Genomic DNA, 25,912 nt, shown 5'->3' on the forward strand with positions numbered 1-25,912 from the left:
AAACTTCCCATTGCAGCCAGTACAAGAACCTCTCTCGCTTCATTTCACAGATCATAAAGCCGTCGTAATGAAGGGACCTCGCAATCCAGTCATGACAACGACGAAATGAAAAGAACAAACGAAGAAACGAAACAACAAACGAACAAGAACAAAATAAAAGAACAAAATAAAAGTTGATTTGTACAATGTACGCACACAGTCTTACGTCTTTCTTAATGATGTAATGGGCGAACTTTCACGGGAGAGTTACGGTTACCGATGATCTCCCCCTCTCGAGCTTCGCCCCACTTATCATCATTCATTCCGTGGATATGGCGTGATTTTTTTGGGTGGCTTTTTGTGTCACATTATAGAGGTGAGCTCCTGGTGAATGTAAAGCTTTTTCCTGTATCACTGCGGTGATGCTTCGGAGACCGTGAACTCCGCCACGCCTGTAGGACTTTCAGGGGAAACCGAAAATAATATGACTCAAAAAGAAATGTGGTCGAGATTAGAGCGTGTAGGCGCGGATGGGGAGGGTGGGGGGGGGGCGCTAGGACAAAGAATTCAAATGTGGTGAATGTAGGCATGTAAACATAAAACGAAGGTTGGTTTTCCCGAAGAGGATGGGTGCAATTTGAACAACCCGTATGGGTGCACAACCCGTACGCGCTTAATCAACATTTAGGACATTAGAAGCTGCTGCTGTTTTCAAAAAAGACCCGTTCTTCCTCCACGACAATATCCTAGACCAGTGTTCGCAAATTCATTTTAGCAAGTAAGCCCAGCCGACGCAATACCTTTCATAAGGTTTTCTGCATTCTGGGGGGCTAGCTAATTATTGTTACGTTTTGGATATTGAGTGTGTGCATGTAATATATGTAATTTGAGGCTCTGTAATTAAAAAAAATACAAAAAGGCGTCAGACCATCCTAAACACTCGTTAATTGTCTTAGCTAAAAAGAGATAATATAAATTAACCATCTGTCGTAAATAAAAAAAAAACGTGTGCTAAAGAATTCAATGGGCTGCAAAACAGGTGTCCCCAGGAATAGGAATTAAACAAAAATATATAAATGTAGAATTTCTAAAAAAAAAAAAAAAAATTCACTGCCCCAGATTGTTGCCCATAACCCACGTTAAGCGGAAATAAAAATATAACGGCTGTCGCAAACAGGCAAGCACCGGATAATTTGGTCGCTGAAACGTTTGCGCACCGAAATGTCCGTACACCGAAATGTCCATGCACCGAAACGCCCGTACACCGATATGTCCGTACACCGATATGTCCGTACACCGAAATTTCCGCACCGAAACATCCTGCATCGAAATGTCCCAGAGCCGCCTGGAGTTTGTCCTGTGCTCCCTGAAAAAATTCGCCTAGGAGATTTTCTTTTGATTATTCTTATCACCAGATAATCTGCTGCCGGCGGTGTTAATATTCGTATAATATACGTAGTTCGATGTGAGTTTTAAATTTCTCAATTAATTTCACCCCAAGATTATCCGACACTATATTTTCATTTAAAAACCTAATTGTAACGTCAATGTAACGACACGTTCCAATTTTCGAAGTGGAACTGGAACGCGTTTCTTTCGCTATAAAGGAACTTGTAACGGGAACTCGTTTCAAAATTAGGAAGTAACGAGGAACGAGCTTTCGTTCCTATTTTAGAGGAACGTGTACAACACTGCTGCTAAGCTATGTCTAGGATCCAGGCGATAGTCTCTAGGAATAGAGCGATGTAGACAAGATTCGCTAGCGAGAGTAGCGCCACGTTTCGGAGCCCACTTAAATCCCTGGGATCGCAAACTGCGCGCCACACCCCGGGCGCATGCAAAAAATTATACGAAATTAAAAAAGGCACAAGGGCCTTCATAATGTAACACAAGAGGGCTTATATTTCCTTTAAAATATTCCCTGGCGATTACAATACTGCCTCATGCTATACTTGGGGGCAGCTGTTCGGACAGCTCGTTTAGAAGCAGAGGCAGACGATGCAGTTCCACCAGTTGCGTCGCTCATTGCTCAGTAAGAACGGGCTAAGAGCTCGTGTGCACGTTCCACAACAGCCACTGCAGATGCGGACGACCGGTTGCGTCACTCGCAGTTCAGCACTCACTCCTGATGGCTGCTGTTTGCTGGGGCAGCACTCACTCGTGGGCACGGAGCAAGAATTACTGAGGAGGCGCAACAGGGCTTGCTCCGGCGGCGCGATAAAGTCACGGTGCCGGGCACGGCACCGACGCGCCCTCTGTCGCGAGGCGCCAAAGGGAAAAGGCTCGCCCGTTCAAGGTCAGTCAAGGCATAGCCGGCTGTCGCCGTGGGCAGACGACGCCGACGAATCCCCCGCGCGACTGGACTTTCATTGGAGTCTCCTTGCAGCGGAAGAAATCATCACGTTTCAAACATTTTTCGTAGGACGACGGGACTTTAATTTTTTTTGAACACGAGCCCACAATAAGAAAAACTTATGATTGAGAATCTATGTATGATTACATCCAGTGAATAATTGTTCGTATCCTCTATGGTATTAGTTCATATTTAGATTGTCCTAACTTCCCTGCCGGGCCGATGCAACATGAAAAGCGCGCGCAAATATGAGAAGCCGCCCGCGAGAGGCGATAGCAGCGAGAGTGAACCACTCGTGTCAGGAAGGCGGCGTCCGCAGACGTCGTCTGCTCCGGGATTCCTTCTAGTGTATCTTTTCACCTGCCGTACGGCTCAAACTAATGGTCGTATTTGTTAATAACTGCTGCTAAAACGTCCAGGACTTCTATTTACCTATTTTACAGAAAGAAATCGGGCAATTTTCACAATATTCTTCGATGATATTACGATTTCTGTGCGTCGCGCCCGTAGAGGAACACGTAAACTATGGCAACGCGCTTGACGCGCCACCTGTTGTGCTGCTCCGTAAGCTGTATTTCCTCCTCGCCAGACAGTGACATTAACGTACCGCCCACCCGCTCTGTCCCAGCCAGGAGATTCCCGTCCTCAAATACTTCTTTCTGCGTGTTCGTGGGATCTCTCGACGGCGAGCTTCTGCGGCGGCGGCGGCGCGAAGTGCGTCTTAGGCCGGGTTCAGACTGTTATCGCAACTGTCGTAATACCTTTAAACAATGAAGTCCGCTGACGTCCCAGCCAAAGGAACTGCAGGAAACGCTGTTTTTGTACGTCCATGGCGCAAGATACGGCTGTTACGTCGGTAGTCTGAACGTAGCATTAATCGAACGCACATCATTGTCACGCGAACGCCCCCTTGACGTTTTCACTAAAAGTCGAGCGCCTTCTGCAGGCACAACATACTGCCCTTGCCCTCCCCCACAGCACACTTGATAAAAGCGCTGGCTCGCGCAGCCACGGTGAACCGCCCTCCCCTTTCAATTTCGCGACGTTCTCCTCCTTTGCGTTCTTTCACTCGTCGTGGAGAAGCGTGGACACTATCCTGCGCAACGTGCACCCCGAATACAATGAAGGCAGACGCAAGGCGAGGGTCAAGGCGCTGGCGGACCCGCACGCCGGCAACGCGGGCGCCCGTTAAGTGGATGCTGCCGAATATGCGAGCAGAAGAGGATTCCCCGTGGTTGTCATCGATGCTGGGGGCAACATCAGAGCGGCGGCCAGCACGGCGAGCAGTACATCCGAAGAGGCCGAAAAGGTGGCCATCGCACTGGCCAACAAAGACTCGGGCTGCCGCACTGTCCTCAGCGATTCGCGGCAGGCAATCAGGAACTTTGCCCAAGGCAAAGTCTCTGCTGCTGTGACGAAGATTTTAAACGAGATACCGAGACACCGTGAAAGGGCAAGAATAAGGTGGTTTCCGGCACACGCAGGGGAAGTGTCGGACACCAACGCCAACCATAACAAAACCGCACACACCCGTGCGCGCGAACTAACGGAACGCGCCAGGTAAAGCGGTGATCACTTGTGGTTCACTACAAGAGACCAAATGACCAGCTTCAACGAGATAACCAAGGCCTATTGGCTCGCCAGACACGCGCTCCCGCCGCCCTGTAAAGGGCTGAGCAGGGAGCAGGCAGTCATATATGGGCAGCTCCAAACACGAACGGTCATGAGCCCGGCCTTCATGCACAAGATTTTCCCGGAGGCACACCCCGACGGTACGTGCAGGGTGTGTCGCAACGCCCCCGCGATCCTTGAGCACATCGTCTGGGAGTGTTTGAACTTCCCAGAAGATTCTAAATCAGGAAGACTTCCGCCCGCCTTTGAAGAGGCTAAGCGATTTGGCAACCAAGACCCCCAACTCGAGGCCGTCCAGCGGGTCATCGTGGCGTTGGCCAGGCAGGAGACTTCGCAGCCCGGTAACGGGCGGGGGCACTCTAACCCTGGTGGCGACAGCGACGACGACACTGGCCAAGTCTGAAATTTTAACTTGGACTTCAACCGCAGGCACAATAAATGTTTTAAAGCAAAGATTTCAAAGCAAAGCTTTTAAGTGCGAATGCACTTTATAAGCGACCCCAAACCATCCACCGCCGGCGGCGGCGGCGGCGTCGGCGGCGTCCACAGTGCTCCTCTATATTTAAAAAAGAAGCAGCATCCGGCGCCAGGTTTCGATCCGAGGACTTTGCGGCCGCAGCGCGACGCTCTACCGACTAAGCCACGGACGCCACGCTGATATCAGTGTGAGTAACGCGCCTTATATCTTTAACGCATTCAGACTACGTCGTCAGCGGCGTGCGTTGGCGACTCAGCGGCGTTATAGCGGCTTGATAACTGCGTGGTGTACACGTGATACTACAAACTCGATGGAAGAGATGGAAGAGAAGGCGGCGAGGCGGTGGGCTGCGGGGGCCGAGCGCAAGCGCCGCAAGCGGGCCGACAACCGTGCATTCGCACTTTCACATTCTCCCCCTCGGGGAAATGCGGGGGGAATTTTTTACCTCTACCCCCCAAGGGTTCTCTCGCGACCGTTGGTGTCAAACTCCAGCGAACAAATAAAATAATTTACTGGCACCGCTGGGAATCGAACCTAGAACTAATGGACTAACAAAGCGAGAGCCCGTTGTCTTACCGATTTAGCTACGAGCCCACGCGAAGACGGGGAAGACAGGTGGTGTACTCACCAAGCACATCTACGGGTTTACCCCCTGCGTTCTCGCTGAATGCCACGTGAAAGCGTCACGCCACCACTCACGCCCGTCGAGCGGCCCTGTGCGCATCTTGCTCATGTGCTAAGAGTTACAAAAATTAAAGGAAGCTCACACCAATGCGTGGCATCTCACTTCTAGTACGCCAATGTGCTAAAGCCTGTGGCCTCAAGTATTCACGTAAAAAGTTACCGATTCTTGTCGTCTGTCCTCAAGCCAAATCAAGGAATACATTCAAATACTCCTTGATGGCCTGGCCTTCACTCCAATGCGCAGCATAAAAATCCTGGGCCTACATCTCGCGGCTAACACCAAGAGTGACGCCTCCTTGCACTGCCTCAAAAACAGCATTTAATCAAATCATACACATGATCAGGCGAGTTGCCACCAAGAAGCGAGGCCTAAAGGAATCCGGTACCTTTCAATTAATTGAAGCTTTTGTCCTCCGGAGAGTCACTTACGTAAACCCTCTGTCTTCTTCTCGACAAGGAACCAACCTCCTTGCGTGTACCTCTCTTAGGACCCAAGAAATGACGACAGCAGAAGAGGCAGCCATCACCTTGGCTCTCACTTAACCAGGGGTTCGGAGGGTAGTCACCGATTCCCAGTAAGCCTACTGGAATTACAAGTCGGGTTGGGTGTCCTGACCTGCACGGCACGTGCTAAAAACCCACTCCCCAAACGGTTCCATTCAGCTCATCTGGAGACCCCCTCACGCTTCAATGGAGGGCAACAAATACGCCCACACAACAAGCCTGTGCTTTTACCTCCCGTGCTATGGAGCTGCACGAGTACAGTCACCGGCTTGTAACGTTCAGGGAGATAACCCACCATTATCGCCTACTGAGACTGGCCGTACCTTCGCCTTACCCTGACCTTTCAAGAGAACAACTACCCTACGGCTCATACAATCCGGGATTCTTCTACAGCGTGCGCGTCTTCACTTAATTCATCCGAATCACTTGGACGCTGAATGTAAATTTTGCTCAGAAGTAGGAACACTCCGCCCCGTAATCGGGGTGTGCGACCTTAGTCCTGAGCACCCTCCTTTCTTTCCGTCAACTACCCAACAACAGCAATGGGAGATGCTGCTGTCCAGGCCCTCTCTACCTACCCAGCATAAGTGGGTGGACAGAACACAGGCCGCGCGGACTGCATATGGGCACACAGAAGAAGGAATCACTCCCCAAGGCTGCACTCTGGGCCGTTCAGAAATGTGACCAGAAGTATTTCTTCCTCCATCTCCTCCTCCTCTGCCGCAAATCTCGTCACATCCGTCCGCGGCGCGGAGACGAAGAAGTCAGAACGTCTACCACCGGGTTGGAGCTTACTTTAATTTTATAAAAAAAGTTTCCACTTTTGTGCTACACCCATACAACTCAACAAAAAACCGTTCATGCATCATGCATTGATTTAACCTTACCAAGAATATCTCTTTGAAGTAATAAATGGTGTGGTTAAGTGCATTTCACTTCTCTCTGGGTTTACTATTTGTAGAGTGATGTGAGTGAATATAAGGGACGTCTCATGGGTAATCGTTGTGGGTGCCGTTTACAACTTTGCTTTCTAACCACATTCACGGGGTGGATTGGCGCGATTTTTTCCCAATCCAATCACTCGTCGGTCTTCCCCGCGTTCGCTCGGTCACGACGACGCTCACACGGCTGAGCGCCACAAACTGGTGCCAAAGGGCGCCGCCCTAAAATGTCTCCCCAGCAATTCATTTGTGTTAAAAGGTGAAGCAGGCTTCCAGGGGATTATTGTAAGCTTTATATTTGTAAGATGGCTTCGCCACATTGAGGGTCACACACTGAATCACGTCAAGCTTCGCAGGGAATACTATAACAGAAAGTGGCAGTAATGCTTGTTTTATTGAAACTATACCGAAACAAATTATACGACAATTTGCCGCTACCACGACTCGAACACAACGGCGGGTTTTATATAGTTTTCAAGATTACATGTTTCACAGTGAAGTTGTAAATATTGTAGAACTCTTATCCGCTGTCAATACATATCGGATTCAATGGGAGGGAAGCGGATGGCCCAATGTTTTTCCACCGGAACAAAACTCTACTTTGTGAAAAGTTCATTCAATTAATTAACTAGGTACTATGCGAAATTACAAATTACAAACAAACGTGTTTGCTTCGTGCACCCCTTGTACTACGACCCCGTAAAAGCTCACGTTGAGGCCTGGCACCGCAGCTTTCCTTGTCATCCTTCTTCACAGACTGGAAGGGCACTAACTTGTTTGGAAACGAAGAGAAATTTATAGCCAACACGTACACTCTGATATAGTGAAAACAAACAAATTGTCAAACCTCTGATAAAACCTCGTAAAGGCCTGATAACCGCTCACAGAGTTAGGTGGCATCCAAAAAAGCTTTTCCTTTCTCGTACAGCGTCAGAAAAGGCTGGTTTACACATCAGGCTCACCTCTTGTTGATATGATAGGCTTCAACAACTCCTCGGGTCAGCTGGTCCTTATGAGTAAACAAACTGTCTCATTCATCAAAATGCGGCTTGCAGTAAATTTTGTTTGTTTTCACCATATCATATCGTACGTGTCGCCTATAAATTTCTGTTCCTTTCCAATAAAGTACTAGTCGCGAGTCAGCGCCCGTCTTGTGAATTTCTTCTGTGTACCTCGTCGTTTATTGCGCTGTTACATTTCATCATGTCTTCAGAGATATGAAAGACGCCCCTTGTAGAGCACCTTGTTATCATCACAGTTGACGCCCGACCTAGACGACAGTCACATTTCCGCTTCATTTTAGAAGAGCGCGAGCCAATCCGGTATAAAGTTACATACACGCTTTGCGACGACAACCGTTGAAACACCCCTGGGCTATCCCGGTTATGTTTGTGAAGAAAAAAACACGGCACGCTGCGATGCTGGGATGAATGACGACGACTGTGCGAGATCACCAAAATGGACCCCCTACCACAAATGAACAACGCCCTAAACCCCCTCTGCCGCGTGAAATACTTCTCTTAGATGAATTTGTATGCCGGCTACTGGAAAATGTATTGGACGCAAGTCATCGAGAGGGCCATGCGTTTATAACTCCGTCCTAGTGCGGCAGTTCAAAGGTGATGCCGTTTTGGCTTTGCTGAACACCTTGAACGCTTACTTAAGACAAGGACAGTGTGCTAGGTTACCTAAATTTTTCCATCTTCCTCGTCTTCCTCGGCGACGTTGTCGCATGTGTTTAGAGTTTCGACAAACAAATTTCAATGTAATAATAGGTGCTTGATTCAATCCAAAGTTTCGGGGGACCCTGGAACCTGAAAGTCCTGCTTGGCGTAAGAGGAACTCGATTGTTGGGGCCACGCCGTCAAGGAGGAAGGAGTCGTCCCAGGCTCCACCCCCGTAAACTGCAGTCAAAACCAACTTCCCCATGCCAGAGGGCAACAAAGGCGTAAGATTGGTTCTCGAACTGTCCGCGTAGCGAGGGCGATTCGTTGCAAACTACGCACACATAGTACATCTACTCATGCGTTGGAGGAAGACCTCACTCCTTTTCTCTGTGACGGAAGCTCAAAAGAAAGCATTCCTTTAGCTGCTACAACGCCTGTAAAGCGTTCAAGTGCAGGTTCCATTTCACGAAAGAGAGAAAACAAAAAAGTGGCTAGCGATTACGCTACTCCGTAATGTGATATTTGGGCGGAGCAACAGTTCGCTGAGGCAGCCCTCACTCGCGGGTTACTTCGACAGCAGCGATGATGAGCCTCTGCGTCGGCGGCGCGACCTGAGTCTCAGGAACGGACCGCAATCTGCGTCTTAAGCGAACGGATATTATGTCGCCCGCATGCCCCCTCCCGTTTTCGCCAAGGTCGCACCGGCGAGCGCCTCGTGCAGGCACAACATACTGCCCCCTCTCCTTCCCCAACCACACACTTTCGGAGAGCGCGGTGTTGCGCCGCCACGGCGAACCACCCTCTCCTCCCAATTTCGCGACACACTCCTCTTTTGGTTTCTTACATCGCTTTTTTTTAGTTGCCAACGTTCACTCTGTTACGCCGACAACGCGCCTCAGCCCAGAGACGGCCGCCAAAGGGCTGCGCCCTAAACACAATCAGATGCGGTGATTTATGGCTGGGTGCCGTCCTCGTCCGTAAAGCGGCCGTGAAAAAGTAATCGCTTATGTAGGTCACGGTCTGCAACAGAAAATAAAATACTACTCAGCATGTGAGGAAAGGTGTCTGGTGTTTATATTTGCCATTTGTAAATTTCGCTCAAACATGGATCGCACACCATTCAATGTGGAACAGACCATCGTGCATGGTTTTTGCTCACCAATTTGAAGGAACCGTCTGGACGTATTGGACGTTGGAGCCTGCGCCTCCAAATATTCGTCGTTAAAATCATCTACAGTTCCGAAGCTAACATTCGGACACCAACTAGCAATCGAGCCCACGCGCAGACGCACCGCCACGGGACTCAGATGACGGCGGAGCGCATTTCCGCATCGCCCTGGCAATCTGCCTAGCCGCCCAGCAGCGCACCGGCCATGCGTTGCGCGTCATAATCGGCTATTTTGAAGGGTGCACCGTCCTGCTCTCGAGGGCTTCGAATCAAAATTGCTTCAGCTGTACTCGCAAAGAAAAGCTTACATTCGGAACGAGAATTTCCCCGCCATGCCTGCAGGACTTAGGGACTGAATTTGGAAGCATGCCACGGCGAAGAGCTTCCCGGTCAGCTCGGCAGAGAACGTAAGAGCGAAAATATCAAGTAAGAATTCTATACGCCCGCTTCACACCCCATGTCTCCCACTGCGCTAGGAGCTGTCGTGACTCTCAGTTGCGTAAAATGCCGTTGACGGGAACAGCCGGATTTTGCCAGCATGTACCCGCCCCCCCCCCCCCCCCAATCAAGGCGCTTCCACTAGATCGAGATGGACTTTACGAGCCCCTTTATATTATGAGCGTAGATGAAGTTGATTGTAAGAGGGACAGACCACGTGACGCCTTAAGCAGAGACCGCCGATATTCCCCAAAGGATTGCGCAAGAAGTCGCCAATTTTTTATTCGCCAAATTGGGCTGCGACATAGAGTCCCTGAAATACTAATCACGCTCCGGAAAATGGTCTTGAAAGGAGAGATGATGCAAGGAATCTTGTGCTAAAGCAGCATGGATCAGCGATAAACCAAAAATGTACCACACCCAAACGAAGACGATTGCGGGTCGCTTCGGAACATAAGACGTCGGACGAAGCCTCCCTTGTGTCAGTTTTGCGTACAAGACAGGCGCCCAGGAAAGTACAGAGACGATTCCGTTCGCGTGAGATGAGAAATGCCGCTAACAATGCACGACGCCATGCTGCCGCACTTATAAGATGACGACCTCAACGTCGACGTCCAAGACTACCTGAGAAATGGCACGAGTTCGTACAAAAGGCCAGCAGGGCCTGCAGGCCGGACACTAGAACGATTGACGACGAGGCTCCTAATGAGTATTTGTAGTCAGTATCACCGACTACAGTCAGGAGCGTGCAGTCAGGATAACAAAAATCACTCTAGTCATGCTATGTTGGTTTGAACCCGAACCTGACCATTAGGCCGCAGGAAGACGCGTTTGCCGTGGTATTTCAGATTATAGGTGGTATTCATTGAAAAGTTTCGCAGTCAACTTCTTCGCTTGGAAACACCCAAAACGGCCACAGACATGGCCGATGCTCCACTTACATGGCGCGGCTTGTGCCAGTGCGCTCGCGCGCCTCAGAAAAAAAACACCGGTGTACCTCGCCTGCACCGTTTCAGGCCGATTCTCAACGATGGTGTCGACAGAGATGTTATTAATCGCACTGGCATTGGAGTCGAGGACTTACTTTACGTTCGATGGGGTAGATTTTCAAATGTCCAACACAAATCATGTGCTTAGTACGGACAAGTACCGCTACCCCGCGAAGCCAGACGTAACCAGTAATGGCGCACTGACATGGTTGCCTACATGAGTGCCTCGCGAGTGAATACAAGCTATACGGAAATAAATAACATGGTTGCCAACGTGGCTATCAGGTAAAACAGAAGATAGGGCGAGTCGCTTCATCATTCAAGGATAACGGGAGAAAAACTACGCCACACGAGTAGAAGGTTACAAGCAAACACAGCGGTGAACACATATCTCTGAGAGTTCACCGTTGTATCTTTTAGATGCGACTGCATCTCATTCACTCGCCTTGTCCCTCCATACGGCGTTGTTGTCCGTCCGCACCAAACCCCCTACACTATAAAAAAAATAATAGTTAGCGGCGCCCGATTTCGATCCCACGACCCTGTGGGCGAAACGCGAGGTAGATGGTGCTCTTCCCACTGCGCCACAAAACCGACAGAATCAAATGCTACGAACGCGCCTTATATCCTTGACTCATTCAAACTACGTCAAGATGCTACTGATACAACGCATGATGGGGCAATGATTAACACTTGCCATAAAAGAAAAGAAGCTCCCACTTACAGCAACAATGATGGAGTAAATGTCGTTGCGACAGCGAAGCCCCAAGCATACCACTTTGAGAGATTGGCCAAGATTGGCCAAGATTGGCCAATAAAACATAATAATCATAAAAAATCATATTCACACGCGTTCCCGACAAGTGTCACGCGATTTCAGAATCAATCCAACGGAAACACCAAGTGAACCCCACGACGCGTCGCACATACACAGGGTTCCCCTCGCGGGGAGGTGGGCGCAATTTCTTTCCCAACGGTGGCAGGGAGAAATGAATACGGCGCATGCTGCGGCTGGCTGTCCATGCAGTTCGCCTCAGGCACTTTTCGCCAGAGGACGGATACGGTTACTAATATTTTGTTATCAGCGGCTGGCCGCGACTGGCTTCGTATCTCTGGTCATGAGAGAGGCGAATGTTTCCCCTTTTCTATGGCATGCTTAACGTCCTAATGATCTTACTTCGCGGTCCCTCTCCTGCAGTGTCCAGTGGAGTCGAAAATGTTGTCGATAACCATCAATGTATCCTGAAACGACGGCACTCTAAAAAATATATTCTGAGCAAACGCCATGTCATTCGACTTGCCGACACCCGACTGTGCGCATCAATTTGTTGAATGCGTCTTCGACGCTGAGGCGGTTTTGTTTTTTGTGGAGCTCAGGTTCACTCCAATAAATGTAAACACCTACAAGTACTTTGATTCATTCTTCACTGCGTAAAAAATACATACAAGGTGTCCCAGCTAGCGTGCACCCAGATTTAAAAAAACAGGAATGGTGTTACTCGAAGAAAACCTAGTGCATAATGTTTGCAGCACTGTGAAGAAGCGAACAGTATTCTTTTCATAATGGTACATAAATAAATAATTGTAATTGTTTGTCTAACCCGAGAAGTGCTCTCAAAATCATTAAAGTGTCAATTAAGCACTTGTAGGTACCCACGAGAGGAATTTAATCTGCGGTATTTTCAGCGATGAGCTAATTGCGTGCTCATTTATTATGATAGAGAACTGCCGCCAAATTTTAAAAATATCACGGTGCGGTGCTCCCGCCCGCGTCATACAGCTGCGCCCCCAAATAAGCCTATTGAGAGCAACGTCTTCACCTGTCACCCGCCTAAAGAGACCGGGCATCAGCTTGATAATGGCATGTGAGGAAGCAGCAGCAACAGCTAGTTTCGCGGTGCGCGATAGGCAGATAAGGCTCAAACTAGGTCACGATTTCTCCTTTGTTACTTGTGTTTTACATTCTGCATAACTGAGAGGCAGCCTGCTCGAAGGCATTGATTTATGAGGAGGGCATGAGCGGCGTCACGGGGTATTTTCCATTTTTTGAGGTTTTTTATCAATCGGAATGAATGAGTACGCAAATAGTTCGTCGCTGAAAGTACCGCAGTTACATGCCTCTCGTTGGTATCCACCAGTCCCTCAATGACACTTCGAAAATTACGGGAGTACTTCTAGAGTTACTTAATTTATTATAATTATTGAGTCTCATTATCGAAGAAATTACTGTCCGCTACATTATGCACTGGGTTTTCGTCGAGTAACGCTATTGCTCCTGTTTAAAGTATTGGTGCATGATAGTAAGGGCCCTGTAAATGCAAATGAATATATATACACTCTTAGGCAAAAAGGACTAAAAGTTCGTCCTTCGGGGGACTAACGGCCTTTGCCACAATCATTGGTCCCTTTGGGGACTAAATTTGAGGGGACGAACGGTTAGTCCGCCACTCGGTTGGTCCGTTCCGATACTTTCCAAGGACGAACTGCCGAGAGTCGCAGAAAAAAAAATTCTGTCCACCTGTAGGGATCGAACAACCCACGCCCGAAATTGTACGCAAGGAACCCGGCACGCTACCACGACACCACGCCGCCGGACGGATGGACAGGCAGATACGTTTCAAGTGTAGAGCGTGTAGTGCTGTGCCAGGTAATGGTTTTATTGCAACTGGTCCCGATATTCCTATCCGTTGAAGCGACCGTGACCGCTATTTGCGCTTTGCGCTTAGCGCTTTGCTAACTTGATGGACCTTTGCTCATTTCGATTCGAAGTACAGCCTCACAATCAGTTTTTTCACGTAAACAGCAATCAACTCGTCACCTGTTGAGATAGATGGCTGGGTGATCGGACGACTGATTTGTTTCCGCATAAACTAGCGCAAGCTAAGTGTATTCTTAGTGCTCGATACATGCTTTAAGTGCTCTAGGTATCGTGTGTGAAATGGTCGTCTGTGCGAGTGTCACAATAAGGAAAGAGACCATAATTTCCTGCATCGGCGAAATCCAATTCGGTGTTGCTTAGCCAGAATTCTTCAAGTTAGTGTCGCTAGACGATCGGAACTGGGAGATGCAACTGCGTTTTACAGCAGTTGCAGCATTGTCATAGCTTTGGTGCACAAGGCAATTATGTACCGAGTGTAAAAGATAACTTCAAGACGCTTACCTGTAGCGAACAATTTTATTTTGCAGTTGTCATCAGCAACTAATACTTTTTTTCTCGTCTGTGAAACATACATATTCATTACGCTTGGGGATCAACATTTGCCATTCTCACTAATATTTGTGCTATTGTTGACGGGCTTGAAATCTTTTATTAGCCGTTATTACCTCACCTGAATAGGATGCAACACAGCGTATCAACATATATCCTCGCCGAGAAGCGTCTGTCGATAACCCATCGCCGCTCCTTGCCATTACCCGCCGCTCTATTTACCCTAGGCGCTTTTCTTATAATTAACATCGAGATTTTTTCTAGTGCACCATGTAAAGGACCCACTGACTGGAATGACTTGTGTTTTGAAAATCTGAAACTGTGCACAGACATATACGTGAATTGGCAACGACGATGCCATTAAGGGATTAACGACACAGCCAACAGGCTAAATGCATGCGTTTCGTCTTCCCGTTAGTCCTTATAGATCGGTGGGGACGAACAGTTAGTCCGCATTTGTGCACACGGCACACACTCTGCTACAGATACTCCCATTTTGCCCGCGAAGACTAACAGCTGTATTTTAGTCCCTGTTTTAGTCCTTTTTGCCTAAGAGTGTATATATATACATATATTTACATGTTCGTGTTTGTGTGTGTGTGTGTGTGTGTGTGTGTGTGTGTGTGTGTGTGTGTGTGTGTGTGTGTGTGTGTATAACTGTGAACATAAGTTATAAGATATATCAACTTATAGACTGGCGTCGACAATTATGATCAGCTGATAAACGCCGGACTAATTAGATTACAGCTAATTTCTTAAACTCCCGCTTCTGTGGTCTCGCGACACTGCGCCTCCTCGATGTAAGCGAGCGAACGAAGAAGACACCAATGTAGACGAGATAGGGGGCAGGTAATGAAGGAGGCGAGTACATCGAAAGTGTCAGGGTGTGGGCAGTATGCCGTGGCCGCGCTAGACATATGCGAAAACCGCGCCTATGTGTGTAGTAAGGCCCGAGAAGGAACACGCAAAACAATGCACCCATAAAAGCAAGCGCGTTCTTCTTTCAAGTTCACAAAAAGCGCGATTGCACGTTCATCCGTTTTTCGGCGTCCTCCTTGTTGCGTCGCTCTTCCCAACCACGTGACATTTGCGCTGGAGGTTAAAACACGATTTACAACAGCATGCTCTGCGGTGACAACGCCGTGGGAGATAACGGCATACAAGCGCGCGCCGTCGTCTGTTCGATGATCGCGCGTTATCTTCCTGGGACGCAGAAGCTATATGCCGTAACGGAGAAGCCTGAGTTGGCGCTGCGCTCAAATTTCCCATTATAGGGTATCATAATCGTCACACACGTTTTTTTTTGTTAGAAGGGCACACGGTGTACAAAAGCTCAGAGTTTTTTCAACCACAAAAAAAAAGTCACCTCCCGAACATTTTTACTGAGCAAAAACAAAATGAAACGCGCTTTAAAAGCGAAAACTATGCATCAAAGTCGACATCAACTTTAATATCCTGATGCATGTCCTGTTCTTCGCAAGAAAGTCGCACAATACTTTCTGAAGTCCGTTTTAGGCGCTGAGGGCACACCGCCTAAATTACTAAATTAATCAACATTTTTCTTGGAAATGTAGAGGGGCCATGGAGATAAAATGAAATTTTTGAAATTTGCAAAGATAGCTTTTGGTAACTCAGCCTGGTCCGTTGCCGCAGCGGAAAACTTTTTCTAACCAAACTATCAGGCCCCCTTTCTAACAGAAGGATGGCTAAAACGCAGAGCTTTCTCCCATACAACTTGATTCAAAGTCCGAAATTCGAACTGTCTCAACAGTGTCGTTATGGCGCAATTGGACCGACTTCGACTTCATTACGCGAGAGACCCATTCCAATGCGACTGCGGCAAGCGTTTTTTTTTTTCGTAAGGCGCTTGAAGTATCACCCTTTGCTTAACATCACCGTACTTATGTGAAACCAAATATTTAAAATTGTATTTCCAGTGGAGAGTTCGGTGACGGAGCGGTCACCATCATTGAGGCGTAGAAAGCTTCCATTTAAAAGGCAAGGAATATAGAAACTTTTTCGAATAACGTGTTGCAGTGGCGTAATATGAGCAGGAGTGACGTAATACGGGCCGGCACTATAACACAGCTATCAGTGTGTGTAACTACACGTTAAATATCCAGTGATGCAAACAAGCAGAGCTAGAGAGCCTTTGCCAGAGCCCAGTGATGGTTCATGATGGTGGCTTAGCTCGAAAGCCGCCAATCCCAGACACAATATTCCATGATTTCATGAAGTAATCACCGATAAGTGGCCGGGGAGTCGTCACTGCTTCACAAGCTTTCCTTAACATCTGGATTTTCTAAAGATAACGGTAAAATTGGTATTGCCTTTATAGGGGCAAAGCAACCTTTTTTTAGAAAAAAGCTAAACTTATATTTTGTAATTATAGTTCCATTAGGGCCGAAGTAGAAGTGTAACAATCCGCTCAGGTTGGTTCGTTTCCCTGTCTACTTCTTTTACAGAAGCAGCGCACCAATGCTGGGAAAGCCGTTCTGATTTGGAAGCGAAAAAAAATACACTTAACCAGTGCAATAAAGAGTGTGTCGTAACCATAACGGTACGCTCAAATGCATTATTTATAACCCTGTAGCAGGATCTCACGGAATGCACTTCTGACTTTTTACTTCAAGCATTTAAAATGCGTGCTGCGAAAATGCTAGCTAAGGTATGAAAATGGCCTGACACGGACCGTAGGGCTGTCATTAGTTTTCAGGGATCACAAATCCCCAAAGTGGTAAAGAATCCCTCGGCTTGTTTTTCGCGAAAAGCGTCCCTAAGTTGTTGATATTCCAACTCTCTGCAGAAATACCTCCAACAGTATATTTTGTGCACACGTACGTACGTCCGGAAACTGATTCCTAGAACAGTTTTAGTATTCGAAGGAGTTTACAATAACTCTAGGTACGTGAAATAAAGCCCTTTCTGTCCCCTGCGTGATGAAGGCCTCTCGTACTGCAAATTTGACGCGACATTATTTTGAGCAGAATTTTCCCAGTTGATTCTTCGATCTAATCTTTTGTCTTTCCCTTCTTCTTAACACGAAAGTGTTTTATTCTCGGATACGCAAATATTTCACTGCGCCATATCCGTCACGGAATGACGCCAGTATCACGAAGGAAGTGGCATGTAAAGGGTGCACCCCAGCACATACCATCTTCTTGAGGGGAAGCAACGTTTAGTACTAAAGTGCATGTTATACCTTTGCATGTTCGTTTTTCGGGTTTTATATTTTAACACGAAAGTGTTTAGTGCTGGTATACTCCAAGATTTCAGTGACGTCATATCCGTCACGGAAATGACGCCAGTACAACGAAGCAAGCGGCCTTTAAAGGGTGCACCCCTGCACATGCAATCTTCTTGCGGGGAAACAACGTTTAGTACTAAAGTGTATGTTATTCCTTTGGATGTTAGTTTGTCGGGTTTTATATTTTAACAGGAAAGCGTTTGATGCTGGTATACTCCAAGATTTCACTGACGTCATATCCGTCACGGGAATGACACCAGTACATCTTGCGGCAGTGACCCGCCAGCAGGAAATCGCTCGCTAAACACACCCACAAGACATCCGGCAACCCGCAAATCATGCTCAGCTTCAGATTTCGCTGCACATTTCGCTTTCGTACTTTACCGATTTCTATGACAGAGAAATCAACCACAGTTTTTTTACCATCCCCTGCAAACCATTCCGTTAAGCACCTCGTTCAGCTGTTACCCTTATCAGCATTTTACGACCCGACCAAACACATTTCTTTCGCCTAATATGAACTGGAAAATCTTCCACACAAGTTAGTTGTCGAATTAAGGCTGTGGTTTCTATATCTCTGAGCATTGCAACTATCAATTTTTTTTGCACGGCTTGTTTAATTGATATAAGTTTGCCTTCAAGACGCTTAGTAAGCCGCAAGTTTTCACATTAGAGGATATGTCGTGTTTAGTCTGAGAAGGTCTCCACCACAGTTTACTGTGTTGTAGCTATATGTGAAGCCGGCACGTTGTTTTCAACAATTCTGGACCAGCAGCGTCAACATGTGTGAACTTACCAACAAGTGACGCAAGCCTTGCTGCTTCGCTTTTCATGAAAGTTTCCCTGTCCCTCGACGGAAGGGGTTTTTTGAGGACGACGAACGCGCGAGCGGCCTCTCGGAACGCAGGATGCGGCACTCCGACCACGACGACGTGTCGCACTGCTGGGTCACCGGCAAGAATATCTTCGAGCTCCGCTGGTATAACTTGCTGGTCCATGCACTTTATCAGATCCTTCAGCCGACCAGTTACGAAGAAGCTGCCCTCAGAGTCGTAGTAGCCCATGTCACCTGCGATCATGAGGTGAAGTTACCGGGTTCAGCAAGTGAAGCGCCCTTTTCGGTGCTCAGTAGAAATGTGGAACCGCGAGAAATTTATTCCACCCAAGCATCCTGATGCTGCTAAACTTGGAAAAAAAAATGCAGCATAAAAAACGTAACAATGCCTAAGTTAATAATACAAACAGAAAGTTTCATAATCTTCCCGCCCTTTGAGTTTCCGTTGCGGTTAACAATTTGCAGTGGTTCTCTCAGCGGCTATAAAGCTCAAAATGTTTTTGTGCATCATGCTGGCACTTAAATCAAAGTAAAACTATTACATCAGTGCACGCGAGAGTTTTGCCGCAGCAAAATATTATCTAACAGTTATATTCCCCCATTGTAGTATCTGCTCATTGCTTCCAAACCTCCCGGCCTTTCCTTTCTTTTTTCTCTTCTTCTTCTTTGGTTTTACGACCGATTTCACCATTATTACATTTTTTATATGTAAAAGCGTTGTAAAATGAAAGTTTTAAAATTAATTTTGCTTTCTTGCGTCTAAAACCAGTGACGATGGTTTGGAGATAAAATTGTCTACCATCACTCTGTTTGCATCTATCGCCGTGGGTGCGTGCCTATAGTGGTTTGAATATTGAAAACATTTTTAAAGAAATCCATGTTATATTACAGGTCTTTTACTTGCTGCCTCAGCGGCTATTGTAAGCACGTGTACGAAAAATTGAATGCTCTATAACGTAGACAATGTACTCCCGCCTAGAAATTTGCTTAATTTAATCGCGGTAATATTCCTAACTAGTATTCTTCAGTCGGCAGTTGTATGTAACGCGATGATTTTAGCTACTCGGAAATTTTAGTCAGGTCGCGATCACAGAGAAGAAATTGTCTAACACAGTGTGTCACACGGATGCAGATTGTGGCTTTCGTGGCAGCGGGCACCATGGTTTCAGAAAATCACGCAATAAATGAGTAGAATGATGTTCCTTAGTTCCTAATTGTTTCGTGAAGCCGAGAACGGAACGGTACAATTGCTGGCGTCTGCTTGCTCCATTTAAAATATCCTCAATTAGATATTCTTTTAGGGGCGAAACACCTTAAGGCCGAGGCTTCTCCGTCCGGCGTCCGGCGTCCGTGCTCACGGCACGGCATCGTGTAAATCGAAACATCTGTGAACAAAAGGCTCAGAAAAAGTTAACAAGAACAAATTAAAAGGTTCACAAAAGGTTAGAGAGAAACAGAGAGAGAGAGAGAGAGAGAGAGAGAGAGAGAGAGAGAGAGAGAGAAAGAGAGAGAGACGCACATCATCATGTAAATCGAAACAGCTATGACCAAAAGGTTGAGAAAATGTTAACAAGAACAAAATAAGAGATTCACAAAAGGCCACAGATAGAGACAGCTAGAGAGAGACAGAGAGAGAGAGAGACAGAGAGAGAGAGACGCACAGCAACGTGTAAATCGAAACATCTTTAAACAAAGGGTTAACAAAAGGTTATTAAGGACAAAATAAAGGTTTACAAAAGGTTAGAGAGAGAAAGAGAAAGGAATGGAGGGAAGAGAGAGAGAGGAAGGGAGGGAGGGAGGGAGGGACAGAGGGAGAGGGAGAGTGCTCCTGGAGAGCCGTGCTGCGCTCGCGTGAGGAGCATTGGATTGGATTGGAATGGGTTGAATTGGATTTGGATTGGAATGAATTGTAATAGATTGGTTTGCAATAAATTGAATTGCATTACATTGCATTGGATTGGAAATCGTTTTAGCAGCAGTGCACTCTCACGGGTAATTTACGGTAAGAACGATCCCCAGTGCTTTGCCCACTCGTCACGATTCACTTCGTGGAGATGGGTGAATGTTTTTTTCTACATCTACCACGTAAGCCCCACACATGACGCTCCCAACCTCCACGCTCTTCCTCTCCTCTCTCTTTCTCCATTTAGGATGAATTCCCTAGAAAATATTCAAGGCGATTCAATTTTTCATGTTTCGCACTGCTGGCGTGCCATCTATTGAGACAGAGCGCATATTTTCTATATAGGGTGTTCCGGGTTCTAGAATAGACAGCATGACCTCAAGTTCTGTTTTTTTATGTTTACTTTTATATCACGTTCAGTTTTGTTTTCTACGCGGGGCTTTCTTGCATTGCTATCGTAAAAACCAACCGAACGTGTATTCCTAATAAACAGGCGTAGTATCGGTTACGTGCTCGTATTTTGCCTGAAAGGTGCGTTAGATTTCCTTTAGGCTAACTGACCTGGACATGTGTGATCAATTCCAGTAAGTTTAATAGGTTGGAGCATTTCTGATTGTGTATAGGCAGAAATATGCAGGATTAAATTGTTAACGCTTTCTCACCAGGAATTGTTCACTGTAGACTGGCGGCTGTATCGATAGCCAGAAAAAAAGAAACATTTGCGCATTTATATGTAGCCTAAAATGACTATTCGTGTTTAGCACAAAACCAAAGGAAATATTGCCAATGTATTGTTATATGTATTGTAAGCGCAGAAGAATTTGCAACATTCTCAGGAGCATTGAGAGAACTTTTGGTGATCGGTCGACTTGCGGTTCATTCAAACGCTGCACAGCTCAGCACGTTCTCGCGCTGAACGTCGAGGTGCTGCGTCATGTCCGCACAATCGCGGGTTGTCTATTTTGGTGGGTGGGATGTTTTAAAAATATATTGTTTTAATGTTGTGTGCACCTTTTGGGATGCTTCAAGCAAGGCTGCAAAATAGCCCAAGCGAGCTAACAATTTTACCCCAAAAGTACAAAATCAAGTAGGACAGATTGGCTATTCATAGCTCGACCTAACACCTCTATGCGGACACGTCTCACGTTGTCACGTGTTCTAAGCACCTTTCTTTTAAGAAAGAGCTTCGATTTTTTCTTTATTATCTGCATGCCGCCAAGTAAAACTTGTGTGACGTACGTTTTAGTGCAAGGCTGTATTCGCAAACAATTTTAACTTACGCTGTAAAACTGCTGGCTTTGTACGAACATTTGAAGTTCGATTGACCCCTTCTGTGACCGCATTATTTGATGCAATTATTGGACGAGAACGTATAAAGAGAAACTAACCGGTGAGCAGGAAGCCGTCGTGCATGGTAGCCGCGGTTTCCTCTGGTCTTCCGTGGTAACCTTTGAATACCATGGCTCCCTTGACGCATATTTCTCCTACTGCATGTGGTCCGAGAGTTTGACGGGTCTCTGTGTCGACGACCTAGACAAGTAGCGAAAATGGGCGCTGAGATAATACCTTCATTTCTTCAAAACGCGCTTCAATTGGAGTATCAGAAACATCAGGTAAAGAACAAAATAAAAACTTCAACAATTACGCTGATTGCCTAAGGAAGCATATACCATAACAATTACCTTTGAATAGAAATTTGAAATAATAGAGGATCGCAGTAGTCAAGTGCAGCAAATCTTTAATTATATCCGCATTAGATAGGAAGCCGTAAGGCATCTGAGGAAACATTGAGTTAAATGAAAAGTTTAGGCTGGGTGCTTTCGAGTACGCATGGCGTACACACAATTGAACCATTTGGGCTATCTGCACACATTTTGTCTGTGAAGAGCTAAAATCTTTGTTGCGCATATTTTTGCATTATATTTAAGGCTCGTTGAGGTGTCAAACTAGCTTTTGCTCATATAGGTAACAATTACCAATATCTACAACGTGATTTAGGTGTTCATTGTAGACCACACATAACGGGGCCATTCTGAATTCGGGCCAGATTACGAATTTTTACGGACGTCTTAGTATCTGTTGTCCCCGCTATTCTACTGTAATACCATGACATTACATGACACTATGAATAATAGGCACCGTTCAGGGCGACGAACCTTCAAAAAATAGCTTGAAGCTCGCTAAGGCTGTGCAATTTTCTAGCAGACTTTGTTTTGCAAGGTATTTCTCGCAGCATTTGGTAGGATGCTAATTGCTTATGTAAGGCTTGATGATATTTTCAAACAAGATGAGTAACTTTCACCACAGATCATATGAGTTTTTCTGAAAGGTTGGTATCTCAAAAACATTCAGCGATCCTAGCCAGTAAATTACAGCATTTTTTAGTAAATGCTTAATATGGTTCTTTTGAGGGATGCATGCGAAGAGCAAGATTTATAACAAATTTCTGCCTGATAATCTTGTTTAGAGTGCCGAAATGCCTCTCTTCTAAATGCCTGCCTTCTCTTTCCCGCTCACCTGTCATGATGTACCTCTCCCGTCTTGTTCCTCCGAAGACAACACGGTAGAGGTTTCTCAAGTCAATTTAAATATACCGCGTTATCTACTCCAACGCGAGTGCCGCGATGCCAGCGCTGCCGCACGGCGGAGAAAGGCGTGAATCGTGGCACCCTTCTACGACGTTTGTAGAACCGCGTTGCCCTACTCCGTGAGCGTTCGAAGCGGAGCGCGAACCAATCTACTTGAACCTTTTATTTATTTATTTATTTAGGTACCCTCAGGGCCAGAGGCATTAGAGAGGGGAGTGGGTTACAATAGTTACAAACATATTATAAAACAGAGCAGAAAAAAAAACAATAAACAGAACAAAACCAGGAAAATACAATGTACTTCAATGCTTCCGATTATACAATGTTAGCTAAAGCAGTTTTAAAAAGTTGGTGGTCAGAAATTGTTGCCGTCAGTGCGGGTAGGTGGTTCCATTCTTGTGATGTACGCGGTATGAATGACTGGGAAAAGGAGTTAGTTCTGCAGGACGGCAAGCCGACTTTATGGACATGATTTATGCGAGCTGAAATGTACCGAGAAGGCAGAATGAGTTCGTCGCGTAGATGGCTGTGATGAAAAAGCTTATGAAAAAGACAAAGGCGAAGGATTTTTCTACGAGATGATAAAGAAGGTAACCTGAGGCTGGATTTCATAGTGCTTATACTAGCAGTCCGGTTGTAGTTAGAAAGTATGAAACGAACAGAGTTATTTTGGACCATTTCAAGCGAGTGTGTTAGATTTTCTAGGTTAGGATCCCAAACTGATGCAGCATATTCCAGTTTGGAACGTATAAGCGTTTTGTAAAGAGTCAGTTTTAGTGTAGAGGGAGCCTGTGAGAAATTTCGACGTACGTAGCCGAGCATGCGATTAGCGTTATTAATTCCGTACGCTGTATGCAAAGACCAAGTGAGGTCGTTAGTAATATGTATTCCGAGATATTTGTAAGTGCTGACAGATTCCAAAGGAGCATCGTTCAGATAGTAAGTGGGCAATAAATGGTTAGTTCTAGATACGCGAAGAAACTTGCATTTGCTAGTGTTAAGTTCCATTACCCATGTTTTGCACCACACTGAAATTGCGTTAAGATCGGATTGAAGGGCTAATAGGTCATTGTCATTAGATATTTCACGAAAGAGGACGCAATCATCGGCAAACAAGTGAATGTGAGATGTAACAGATAAAGGTAAGTCGTTAATGTAAATAAGAAATAGCAGGGGAGCCAGGACAGATCCTTGAGGGACTCCAGAAAAGACGTTCGTTCGGGGTGAGACGTTATCATTAGCTAAAACAAACTGAGAGCGGTTAAAAAGAGAACATTCAAGCCAAAATAAAAGTTTGCGATCAAGATTAAGATTTTGTAGTTTGTGAAGTAACAACTTGTGACATACTTTATCAAACGCTTTCGAAAAGTCTAAAAAAATGCAATCAGCGATAGATGAACGATCAAGAATGGTGTGTAGTCCATGGGTGAAAGATGCAAGCTGAGTTTCGCATGAATAATTTTTCCTAAAACCGTGTTGGCACTTAGAAAAAAACGAGTTAGATTCAAGAAAACCTGCCAGGTTGGAATATATTATGTGTTCTAATATTTTACAGGGTATGCTGGTTAGCGAGATGGGCCTTTGTTGCTGTTGCCATTTTATTTTAGATACGAAGCATCTCATGCTCGGAGCTGTGTCCCTCTCTTCCTTGTTGTTGTTGTCCGCCGTCCACACTCTACTGCGCATGCGCGCCTCTTCAGCCCCGTCAGCGTTTGGCCTGACGTCAGTGCAGTCCACTGCACAAAAACGAAATAGGCGGCGCCCGGTTTCGAACCCATTATTCTCTGGCCGCAACGGGAGGTACGTGGCGCTCTTCCCACTGCGCTACAAACTGAGACGGGAGCATGTGCTACGAAGGCGCCTTAGGTCCTTCACTCATTCAAACTACGTCAAGAAGCTACTGATACAACGAAGGCATAAGAAGCTGAACGTCAACGGAAACGACGAACTGGAAACTTTAGAGGAGGATGTTGAATTTCCCGTGGGAAAGCACTGGTGGGAAGCGCCACACGCCTTGCAGCTCAAACAGAGAAGAGGACAAAGAAGGCGGGCAGCGGGGTAGGAGCGTGAGCACGCAATAAAGAAAGATAAGAACCAGGAGGTGTTCGATCAGGTAACGCGGCTGTGGGTCTCTTCCCTGTCTGTACATTTCTCTACATTTCTCTACATTTGTGTTTCTCTACATAGGGGTTCACACTACGTTTCCAGTCTTGCTCCGATAAATGCAACAACATAACCGAACACAATGGAACCTACACGGAACCCCCATGGTGCTTCCTCTCCTCCTCAAGGTTCCTCACGGGAAGATGGCGAATTTTTTTAAACGCCACCAGTTGGCGCGGGCAACAACAGGCGACGGGTTTCTGGAGTTGATGTAGTATTTAATTTTCAATCGCAAAAAGCAAGCCTCCGCCAATTTTTTTATAAAGGAACACTTCAAAGATCACTGATGTATTCATTTTCTGCCTCATATTTGCGTAATGTCTTCTTCCTATTCAAAAATGTTGACAAGTGTGAACATTATCACTGAACTTAGATGTTGTACTGAACTAAGACGTCTGTGGGCAATAGGGCTATTGCGAAGTTTGTTTCACTTTAGGTCGGGGGCAGAATCGAGTCACATACATACAGACAGACATGCAGACAGAACAAAATGTCCGTGCTTAAGTAGCCTAAGAAATACTATCGTTGTTAATAGTGGGGAGTATATTCAGTAGCAAGACGAACAATACCAGGCGAGTTCTGCGTTGCAAAACCCGGCTTTTCATTGGGAGTTTAAATCTGCCAAAAAGTGTATATTGCGGCTTCTTCCTCGTATTTGTGGTTACATTAGTATTGGCGTTAACTTGCTTCTTCACGTTTCCCATCACAAATATTTTAGTAGCAATCTCGTTTTCCTCTTCCGAAGCAAAAGCAATTACTAGGACAAAAATTTCGTACCTTCATTTGCATAAATGCCAGAGGTTGCCCAATTTTGCGGAAATCTTCCAGTGTTGGAGGAGAAATACAGATTCCTCCAAGCGTCTCCGTCATTCCGTATCCTGCCACAGTATAATAACATAAATAAACCTCTGTAAGGGAGGGGGTTGTTTTCATAATTGCGCCTCCGTAGCAGCTAGGTGCATTACTGAAGAAACTAATATTCTGTGAATTGATACCTGCGTGTTAAACTTCCCGTTATGTGGTCATTGGTAATGTTGGAACTTTCGACTGATGACAAAATAAGTCGGCTGGGGCGATATACATGGTAGGTTATGTTGTAGCTAAAGTTTTTATTTACAGGTTTTCTACGTTTTGT

At 46.2% G+C, this 25,912-nt stretch overlaps 1 protein-coding gene across 1 annotated transcript in view; it reads right to left on the minus strand.

The window, feature by feature from the left end:
- LOC144173648 (luciferin 4-monooxygenase-like) overlaps positions 1–25,912 on the minus strand; it is a 41,909-nt gene that overhangs the window by 5,500 nt on the left and 10,497 nt on the right. The window contains exons 4-6 of the mRNA XM_077701984.1: positions 25,555–25,655; positions 21,415–21,556; positions 18,085–18,357 (exon numbers count right to left, since the gene is read on the minus strand). Of these exons, the coding sequence (XP_077558110.1) occupies positions 18,085–18,357; positions 21,415–21,556; positions 25,555–25,655 (516 nt within the window). The remainder of the gene's footprint in view (positions 1–18,084; positions 18,358–21,414; positions 21,557–25,554; positions 25,656–25,912) is intronic.

This window comes from Haemaphysalis longicornis, unplaced genomic scaffold (assembly GCF_048455015.1).
Source record: "Haemaphysalis longicornis isolate Haplotype H1 unplaced genomic scaffold, Haemaphysalis longicornis Haplotype H1 scaffold_3, whole genome shotgun sequence".
Classification (NCBI taxonomy): Eukaryota; Metazoa; Arthropoda; class Arachnida; order Ixodida; family Ixodidae; genus Haemaphysalis; species Haemaphysalis longicornis.